Below are 12,058 nucleotides of genomic sequence, written 5' to 3'. Positions count from 1 at the left end.
TCAACACATCACCTACTAGAGATGATCTCAACACATCACCTACATGAGATGATCTCAACACATCACCTACTAGAGATGATCTCAACACATCATTTCATGAGATGATCTCAACACATCATCTACAAGAGATGATCTCAACACATCACCTACATGAGATGATCTCAACACATCATCTACAAGAGATGATCTCAACACATCATTTCATGAGATGATCTCAACACATCATCTACAAGAGATGATCTCAACACATCACCTACATGAGATGATCTCAACACATCATCTACAAGAGATGATCTCAACACATCACCTACATGTGATGATCTCAACACATAACCTACATGAGATGATCTCAACACATCACCTTCCTGAGTTGATCTCAACACATCACCTACAAGAGATGATCTCAACACATCACCTACATGAGATGATCTCAACACATCACCTTCACGAGTTGATCTCAACACATTTCACCTACATGAGTTGATCTCAACACATCACCAACATGAGTTGATCTCAACACATCAACTACATGAGTTGATCTCAACACATCACCTGAGATGATCTTGTCACATCACCTACACGAGATGATCTCAACACATCACCTACATGTGATGATCTCAACACATCACCTACATGAGTTGATCTCAACACATCACCTACATGAGATGATCTCAGCACATCACCTTCCTGAGTTGATCTCAACACATCACCTACATGAGATGATCTCAACACATCACCTGAGATGATCTTGTCACATCACGTACATGAGATGATCTCAACACATCACGTACACGAGATGATCTCAACACATCACCTACGTGAGATGATCTCAACACATCACCTACATGAGATGATCTCAACACATCACCTACATGAGATGATCTCAACACATCACCTACATGAGTTGATCTCAGCACATCATTTCATGAGATGATCTCAACACATCACCTTCATGAGTTGATGTCAACACATCACCTACATGAGATGATCTCAGCACATCACCTGAGATGATCTTGTCACATCACCTTAGATGATCTTGTCACATCACCTACATGAGATGATCTCAGCACATCACCTGAGATGATCTTGTCACATCACCTACACGAGTTGATCTCAACACATCACCTACATGAGATGATCTCAGCACATCACCTGAGATGATCTTGTCACATCACCTACACGAGATGATCTCAACACATCACCTACATGAGATGATCTCAACACATCACCAACATGAGATGATCTCAACACATCACCTGAGATGATCTTGTCACATCACCTACACGAGATGATCTCAACACATCACCTACATGAGATGATCTCAGCACATCACCTGAGATGATCTTGTCACATCACCTACACGAGATGATCTCAACACATCACCTACACGAGTTGATCTCAACACATCACCTACATGTGATGATCTCAACACATCACCTGAGATGATCTTGTCACATCACCTTCACGAGTTGATCTCAACACATCACCTTCACGAGTTGATCTCAACACATCACCTACACGAGATGATCTCCACACATCACCTACATGAGATGATCTCAACATATCACCTACATGAGATGATCTCAACACATCACCTACATGAGATGATCTCAACATATCACCTACATGAGATGATCTCAACACATCACCTACATGAGATGATCTCAACACATCACCTACACGAGATGATCTCAACACATCACCTACATGAGATGATCTCAACACATCACCTACATGAGATGATCTCAACACATCACCTGAGATGATCTTGTCAGTTGTCACATCACCTACATGAGATGATCTCAACACATCACCTTCCTGAGTTGATCTCAACACATCACCTTCACGAATTGATCTCAACACATCACCTTCCTGAGATGATCTCAATACATCACCTACACGAGATGATCTCAACACATCACCTACATGAGATGATCTCAGCACATCACCTGAGATGATCTTGTCAAATCACCTACATGAGATGATCTCAACACATCACCTACATGAGATGATCTCAACACATCACCTACATGAGATGATCTCAGCACATCACCTGAGATGATCTTGTCACATCACCTACACGAGTTGATCTCAACACATCACCTACATGAGATGATCTCAGCACATCACCTGAGATGATCTTGTCACATCACCTACACGAGATGATCTCAACACATCACCTACATGAGATGATCTCAACACATCACCAACATGAGATGATCTCAACACATCACCTGAGATGATCTTGTCACATCACCTACACGAGATGATCTCAACACATCACCTACATGAGATGATCTCAGCACATCACCTGAGATGATCTTGTCACATCACCTACACGAGATGATCTCAACACATCACCTTCATGAGTTGATCTCAACACATCACATTCATGAGTTGATCTCAACACATCACATACATGAGATGATCTCAGCACATCACCAGAGATGATCTCAACACATCACCTACATGAGTTGATCTCAACACATCACCTGAGATGATCTTGTCACATCACCTATAAGAGATGATCACAACACATCACCTTCACGTGTTGATCTCAACACATCACCTACATGAGATGATCTCAACACATCACCTGAGATGGTCTTGTCAGTTGTCACATCACCTACATGAGATGATCTCAACACATCACCTGAGACCTTGTCGCATCACCTACATGAGATGATCTTGTCACATCACCTACACGAGATGATCTCAACACATCACCTACATGAGATGATCTCAACACATCACCTGAGATGATCTCAACACATCACCTACAAGAGATGATCTTAACACATCACCTACATGAGATGATCTCAACACATCACCTGAGATGATCTTGTCACATCACCTACAAGAGATGATCTCAACACATCACCTACAAGAGATGATCTCAACACATCACCTTCACGAGTTGATCTCAACACATCACCTGAGATGATCTTGTCACATCACCTACACCAGATGATCTCAACACATCACCTACACGAGATGATCTCAACACATCACCTACATGAGATGATCTCAACACATCACCTGAGATGATCTTGTCACATCACCTACACGAGATGATCTCAACACATCACCTACACGAGTTGATCTCAACACATCACCTACATGTGATGATCTCAACACATCACCTGAGATGATCTTGTCACATCACCTTCACGAGTTGATCTCAACACATCACCTTCACGAGTTGATCTCAACACATCACCTACACGAGATGATCTCCACACATCACCTACATGAGATGATCTCAACATATCACCTACATGAGATGATCTCAACACATCACCTACATGAGATGATCTCAACACATCACCTACACGAGATGATCTCAACACATCACCTACATGAGATGATCTCAATACATCACCTACATGAGATGATCTCAACACATCACCTGAGATGATCTTGTCAGTTGTCACATCACCTACATGAGATGATCTCAACACATCACCTTCCTGAGTTGATCTCAACACATCACCTTCACGAGTTGATCTCAACACATCACCTTCCTGAGATGATCTCAATACATCACCTACACGAGATGATCTCAACACATCACCTACATGAGATGATCTCAGCACATCACCTGAGATGATCTTGTCAAATCACCTACACGAGATGATCTCAACACATCACCTACATGAGATGGTCTCAGCACATCACCAACATGAGATGATCTCAACACATCACCTTCATGAGTTGATCTCAACACATCACCTTCATGAGTTGATCACAACACATCACATACATGAGATGATCTCAGCACATCACCAGAGATGATCTCAACACATCACCTACATGAGTTGATCTCAACACATCACCTGAGATGATCTTGTCACATCACCTACAAGAGATGATCTCAACACATCACCTTCACGTGTTGATCTCAACACATCACCTACATGAGATGATCTCAACACATCACCTGAGATGGTCTTGTCAGTTGTCACATCACCTACAAGAGATGATCTCAACACATCACCTGAGACCTTGTCGCATCACCTACATGAGATGATCTTGTCACATCACCTACACGAGATGATCTCAACACATCACCTACATGAGATGATCTCAACACATCACCTGAGATGATCTTGTCACATCACCTACAAGAGATGATCTCAACACATCACCTATATGAGATGATCTCAACAGATCACCTGAGATGATCTTGTCACATCACCTACAAGAGATGATCTCAACACATCACCTACAAGAGATGATCTCAACACATCACCTTCACGAGATGATCTCAACACTTACCTACATGAGATGATCTCAACACATCACCTACACGAGATGATCTCAACACATCACCTACATGAGATGATCTCAACACATCACCTACATGAGATGATCTCAACACATCACCTGAGATGATCTTGTCAGTTGTCACATCACCTACATGAGATGATCTCAACACATCACCTTCCTGAGTTGATCTCAACACATCACCTTCACGAGTTGATCTCAACACATCACCTTCCTGAGATGATCTCAATACATCACCTACACGAGATGATCTCAACACATCACCTACATGAGATGATCTCAGCACATCACCTGAGATGATCTTGTCAAATCACCTACACGAGATAATCTCAACACATCACCTACATGAGATGATCTCAACACATCACCAACATGAGATGATCTCAACACATCACCTTCATGAGTTGATCTCAACACATCACCTTCATGAGTTGATCACAACACATCACATACATGAGATGATCTCAGCACATCACCAGAGATGATCTCAACACATCACCTACATGAGTTGATCTCAACACATCACCTGAGATGATCTTGTCACATCACCTACAAGAGATGATCTCAACACATCACCTTCACGTGTTGATCTCAACACATCACCTACATGAGATGATCTCAACACATCACCTGAGATGGTCTTGTCAGTTGTCACATCACCTACATGAGATGATCTCAACACATCACCTGAGACCTTGTCGCATCACCTACATGAGATGATCTTGTCACATCACCTACACGAGATGATCTCAACACATCACCTACATGAGATGATCTCAACACATCACCTGAGATGATCTTGTCACATCACCTACAAGAGATGATCTCAACACATCACCTACATGAGATGATCTCAACACATCACCTGAGATGATCTTGTCACATCACCTACAAGAGATGATCTCAACACATCACCTTCACGAGTTGATCTCAACACATCACCTGAGATGATCTTGTCACATCACCTACGCCAGATGATCTCAACACATCACCTACACGAGATGATCTCAACACATCACCTACATGAGATGATCTCAACACATCACCTGAGATGATCTTGTCACATCACCTACACGAGATGATCTCAACACATCACCTACACGAGTTGATCTCAACACATCACCTACATGTGATGATCTCAACACATCACCTGAGATGATCTTGTCACATCACCTTCACGAGTTGATCTCAACACATCACCTTCACGAGTTGATCTCAACACATCACCTACACGAGATGATCTCCACACATCACCTACATGAGATGATCTCAACATATCACCTACATGAGATGATCTCAACACATCACCTACATGAGATGATCTCAACACATCACCTACACGAGATGATCTCAACACATCACCTACATGAGATGATCTCAACATATCACCTACATGAGATGATCTCAACACATCACCTGAGATGATCTTGTCAGTTGTCACATCACCTACATGAGATGATCTCAACACATCACCTTCCTGAGTTGATCTCAACACATCACCTTCACGAGTTGATCTCAACACATCACCTTCCTGAGATGATCTCAATACATCACCTACACGAGATGATCTCCACACATCACCTACATGAGATGATCTCAACACATCACCTCCACGAGTTGATCTCAACACATCACCTACACGAGATGATCTCCACACATCACCTACACGAGATGATCTCAACAAATCACCTACATGAGATGATCTCCACACATCACGAGTTGATCTCAACACATCTACGTTATCTACAGCAGGGCAACATTGATGAATTGCCACGGGCGTGTCATCCACATGTAACGCCATGTCAGCAAGACAACCATTTTCAATTATTGCATCTACGGAAACGATACCAATCTGCCACATTTAAAAGGTCGGACAATTTCTGGGTTAAGACTCATTGGTTTGAAGGATCACAACATAAGGCCCCGGGGTCCAGCGATACGCCCAATGTTGCTTCCACGTCACCGCCAGGCACGTCTATCTCGGTGTAGACAGCATCTGAGGTTCAGAAGACTAGACTGGGACAGTATACTGTTCACAGATGAGTCCGGTTTCATCTGGACAGTTCTGATGGTCGTGCAGGGTTCTACAAGCGTCCAGGAGAACGTTTTAGTTTGGGAATGGAAGTGAAATGGTATGTGGTAGCATCACAACAGGGCAAGAACCTATCGGTAGCGGGGGCAAGAGGTCGGTTCCGGGGCAGATATTGAAACCCATTCCTTGTATCTTCACCAAACCTGGAACATAGATATTAGATAGGTCTAGTGTTGAACTGGTGCATTTAGATAATTGGGATTTTGAAGAAAACAACACGTTTTTCGTGTTTTCATGGCAACAAGTTTCATATATTTAAAGGGCACTGATCTAAAGCAATTCCCCGGGACTGGTTGTTGCCTTTGTTATTGTTTTTCCCTCGTGAGTACCCGGGTGTTGCAGCAGAAATCTGGACCAGTTTGCGACCTGTGCTGCGCCATTCGTAAGCGCATTTGTCACTTTGATTGACAGTACGTATGGTCACACAATCTCATTAAAATCAGATCTTAGTTCTTGCTAATATAATATATCATATATATAATAAACACCAATTATTTTTTTTTAATTGTTTTTATTCATTCCAGAGGGTACATAGTCATCGTATCCTAAGAGGCATCAATTACATGTTAATTACAATGAGAAAAATGAGAAAAATGTACAGGAAGTGATATGACAGTAGGTTCACCTTTCATACTTTGTAAAATTGTATGAGCGATGTTTTCACTGTCTGAATTGCAAAATGAACAAAGGTTGTTGTCAACCAAGTTCATCATTAACAATTCCTTTTTGGTGTATATAATTTTGTGTAGAAATTTGAATTTGAATTCTAATAATTTTGTATCAATTGTAGATTTTCTATATTGTAAAAATACATATTTCCAATTAATTTGATTGTTCAATTCTTGTTCTCACTTCTCACAAATTTCTGGAAAGTTAGATGATGAAATGAAGTTGTCATAAAATATCCTAGAACCTTTGCTTGTCTAAGTAAATCAAGCCATGGAGAAGAAATGTTGAGTTGCGTTGTGTTTAGATTATTTGAATCATGCACAAGATCTTTCCATGGCTTCGGGATGTTTAAGAGCAAACGGTTATGGTCCAATAAAGTACCCTTTATACCATACATTATTTTCAGCTCAGGGAATGGAATTAAAGCCGTTCGAATCACATAAATCCTTTATATGGCAAATACCCCTTGCATACCAATTTCTAATAATGAAATCCGGAAAATTACATTTATGATTGTACCACAATGGTTGCATTAAAATTTCATTAACATCGTTTTCGTTTATTCAGTGCGTTTTTTATGTATTTGTTCCAAGCGTCTAATGTGTCTTCCAAAATGGGTTTGTGATATTGAAGTGTTTTTGAATAATAGCACCCAAACGGAAGATATCTTGTAAGGGAAAGCCTGAAAGAGGGTAGCTGTTTGGTTTGGAAATATATCGTTTGATACACGATACCTTAAGTGAGTAAATAAACATTGTAATATCAACCATTCTAAGGCCACCATCTTTTCGAACTAGGTTTACTCTTTATATTTTGTCTTTCTTCCCATTCCATATGAAATTGAAAAAAATGCTGTTTAATTCTTTTATAAATTCTTTTGGGGGATTTGGTAAAGCAGTTAATATATGAACTATACTTGACTAAGCCAAGGTTTTTATTACGGTTATTTTCCCTATTAATGTCAAGTTGCGTTTCCGCCAGTTTGAAAGAATTCTTCTAATTGTTTCCAGTCTTTTTCTAGTGTTGATAACCCAAAGGTTCATCAAATCAGCGTTTAGTTTAATTCCAAGTACATCGAAATCTGCGTTGTGCCAGTCCAATGTCAAATCGGGACATAATATGAGTGAACTCCTTGCCATTGAACCTATCCATATAGCTTTAGTTTTGTCTGTGTTTATTTTTTAGCCAGACATTCTATAGAACTTACTGAGTGTATTTACTGCTTCATTTAGAGACGTTGCTGAGCCATCTAAAAATAGTTCGGTGTCATCGGCATATTGACATATTACGTGCTCACTTTCTCCAAGGACTATACCTTTTATATTTGTATTTTTTCTTATCATTATGCCTAGTATTTCTGCGACGAAAAGAAACAAGTATGGGGAAATCGGATCTCCATGTCTACATCCTCTCTCGTTGCTGAAAAAAGAAAGACAAGTGACCGTTTTGTATGACACAAGAAGTAGAGTTTGAGATCAGGATATTTACCCATGTTTGCATATAAGTTCCAAAACCAAATTTATCTAAAACCTTCACAATGAATCGCTTAGAAACTCTGTCAAAGGCTTTTTCGAAATCGATTAATATTAATAGGCCTTTCTTCTTTAATCTTTTTGTTTCGAAGATGATGTCATATAGGAGTCTAATGTTTTCGCTTATACACCTACCTGGTATAAATCCTGTCTGGTTATCGTTGATAAGGAGATCCAGTGTCTTTTTTATCCTATTTGTTATACAAGTGCTAATAATCTTATATAAAGCATTTAAAAGAGAAATGGGCCTCCATTTTTTTAAGAAACGTCTAATTTGTATTAACCCTAGAATCGTTTAAAATGTTTTAGAAAATAAGCAATCACGAACGCCGAGGCGAACTTTCCGCCATATTGGATAGTGTTTACAAAGTCACGTTTCACGCATGCCGGTTATGAGACGCCTATAACATCACATATATTTCACACACAGCTGCGATACATACATCCCTAAATTACGCGTACATTTCGGTATCAACTGACAACTTGTTTTGATCACAAATATAAACATGGGAAATAAATCTAGTTTGAAAACGAACGCTGGTGTCATAGAGGAAAATCGATTTTCTTTATTGTTAACGTCCTTTCGTGCTCACTGACGTTCTTTCGTACACATTGTTCTTTCTTTTCTTATGACGTTTTTTCATAACATTTGACTATTAATATTGTGTACCTTTGACCTTCATTTCAACTTTTTATTTTTTAACCGGCGGCTCATTGTTTTGTATTTTGACCTTTATTAGTAACATTTAGTTCTTTATTCGTAATATTTGACCTTTATTGTGTACTTTTGTCCTTTTTTTTTAACTTTGTATTTTTTAACCGAATGGCCGCCCATTGAAATATTCATAGATCACGGTTAACAAACGTGTTCAAAAAATGCGTAAAACAAATATTGCCTTCAAAGTTTATTTAGCTGTCCTTGCAGATGGTAGCCCATTCTGTTATCACGCTCAGGTGCGTTAGCGAGCCAGTGGTGTCAGACGGCCGAGAAAAACCAAGGATATTAGCGCCCCTAATCAATGGAACAATGACTCTTTCCTGTAGTGTTATATATTATGTAAGGGTACAGCCACTGTAGCCCATACTCTCAACACCGCTGTCACCTCTAAGTCATGGATCAGCTCCACATTGCTATGTTCGTGGGAAGCTGAACTCCGTGCAAGTGAAAGCTAGGCTATGTGCTATATATATAATAATTGAGTTTGTTGTCTTTGTTTTTGTGTGTGGCTTTTCTTGTTGAGTCCCTTGTGACTATCTTGTGTGACCGTTTCACGATGGGTTGTGGACGGTTTGACGTTTTGTCTCTGGCCGTTTCGAGGCAATTTTGACATGAGGCTATTTTGACTTGGCTCAGTATTATATATGGTTCCTTCCGTTTCACAGTTATGGGGCGACAAAGCTCCTTCCCAGCGCGTTACTCCTTCGCCTCTCGATATCATGATATAGACCGTATCGCTGTGAGGAGCGAGAGGGGAGGTCACTCCAAATTGTTTTTTTCTCTGGACTTGAAAAATGAATCCTAAATTTCAGACAGAATATAAACAAAATCGCCCCAAGGGCAATATATCGAAAGGTCACAAGGGGAAATTCAAGAAGCAGCATTACACACGAAAGCCAAGACTAGCGGATGTTACCGACAGTGAGATCGCCGAGTTGAAATCTCGGTATAAGTTTGTAAGTCGAGCTGCAACACGTGGTCAGGCCGCACTGGGATGCTTGAGAGTAGCAATCAGTGGTTTTGTTAGAAACAAATGGCTTTAGAACAGTTATATTATTTATGTACTGCTCCTTGTTTACTATCAGACATCTAGTGGTCGCTAGTGTCACTTTTAGGTCGGGGAAAACTTCAGTCTGTGTACAGCGTAATTGCGTTGTTTCATTTTGCAAGGCATGCGCGTTTCTTTTGCAGAATGCAGCTGTTTTATTTCCTTTTGTGGTCCTATTTGAGGTTGTTTACCATGTCATTCATGGATAAAACATGACTTTGGCGAACGAACTAGTGTTTTCTACAGAAAAACACTTATTACTCATAAAAAAAACCGAAAAACATCTATGAATAATTACATTATAGCCAATTTCTGCATTTCTCAATATTGTAATAAAGAAACCGAAACATGATTATCAATAGGCCTAATGACTTTTTTGTGTCATACATAATTTACAATCCCACTGCACTTCAGGTCAGCTTCATGATGAAAAACTCTTGGCACCTCACTGGGTCAGATGCCTGCAGCAAAACCTGCCTGGTCCTACACATTACAGCATACCATCAGAATTGCACGCAAGGAGATATCCTCATGAATGCTGCCATAACATTCCCACTACCGAAAACCACAAATAAGTGCCAAAATCAGCTAAAAATATTGATGACAGTTGTCAAAAACAAGCTTGGAAAGTTTTTATGAATGTTAAGTCTAGAAACATGTTCAGCAGCCATATTACTGGTAAGAAATACAAGTGCTATACACACCTCAGCTGTAAGAGTCTACCTACTCAACTGTTCAAAATGTGGTAAACAATATGTAGGAGAAACAAAACATTCATTCTACCTACAATTCAGGACCACTTGTGCTAACATCTGCCACAATAGAGACAAAACTGTCGCTAACCTCTCCAAGGCATCCAGACGCTTAACTAGAGACCTGCAATATGAGATCATACATCTTTAATCAGAACCCGAGTCAGAACAGTGCACAGACTTTTTTCGTATTATTTCTGAAGTATTCAGAATTTAAACTTTTACTAACTTTGATTTAAGCAAATGCACATCTTTTAATAATTCAAATAAGGTATTGTACAATCTCTGGTATCATATTCACATATATGTTAATCACTGTTAGGAATAAGAAATGTTTTCCATCATTATCTCATCAGTCATTGGATGCAAACCAATTTCGAAAAATATACATCCCCACTTGCTTATCCATAACACTTTTTACTAGTTGTGCTGCTTTTGTCAACTAGTTTATCATGTAACAAATGTTTCATTTGGGATAACGCTTTCTTAGTAAAGTACAGATTCTAGTACGTTTTGTGGGGTTGAGTCCCGTCCGGGATTCGAACCAACACTGCCCGAGTGAGGCACCTAGTCGCCAGCACACAAAGTCAGCAATCTTACCCACTCAGCCACTGAGGCTTCCACAAACATGAAAGTCAAACAACTGGTAGTCTAGATCACATACTTTGTGTACCCCTCTGACAAGTGTAAATTGACACGGCTCCCATGGCTGAAATGCCATTTAGTAAGTTGTCAAATGTAACAAATGTTATATTTGGGATAACACTTTCTGAGTAAAGTAGAGATTCTAGCCACACTCAGCCACCGAGGTTTCCACCAAAATGAAAGTCCGAAAGTCTAGTTTAGTTTAGTTTATCATGCCAGTAACACCACAGCAGCTACAGATAGATTTAAATACTAATGAGGTCGGCACCAACTGCTGATCAGTGATATGGGGTTAGGACAGAAACATGTATCCTT

General features: G+C 39.9%; 1 protein-coding gene across 2 annotated transcripts in view; it reads left to right on the top strand.

Moving 5' to 3' along the window:
- Window positions 1-9,941: 9,941 nt before the first annotated feature.
- Window positions 9,942-12,058, top strand: part of LOC139473887 (probable ATP-dependent RNA helicase DDX10) — an 83,391-nt gene continuing 81,274 nt past the window's right edge. Inside the window, exon 1 of one of the 2 annotated variants that reach the window (XM_071256680.1) lies at window positions 9,942-10,254. In XM_071256680.1, the coding sequence (XP_071112781.1) occupies window positions 10,093-10,254 (162 nt within the window). In that variant the 5' untranslated portion in view covers window positions 9,942-10,092. The remainder of the gene's footprint in view (window positions 10,255-12,058) is intronic. The other variant, XM_071256681.1, reaches the window with a different exon arrangement.

The sequence above is a fragment of the Haliotis cracherodii genome, unplaced genomic scaffold, assembly GCF_022045235.1.
Source record: "Haliotis cracherodii isolate W230 unplaced genomic scaffold, xgHalCrac1.p SCAF_3, whole genome shotgun sequence".
Lineage (NCBI taxonomy): Eukaryota > Metazoa > Mollusca > Gastropoda > Lepetellida > Haliotidae > Haliotis > Haliotis cracherodii.
This window is presented reverse-complemented; position numbering and strand designations above follow the sequence as displayed.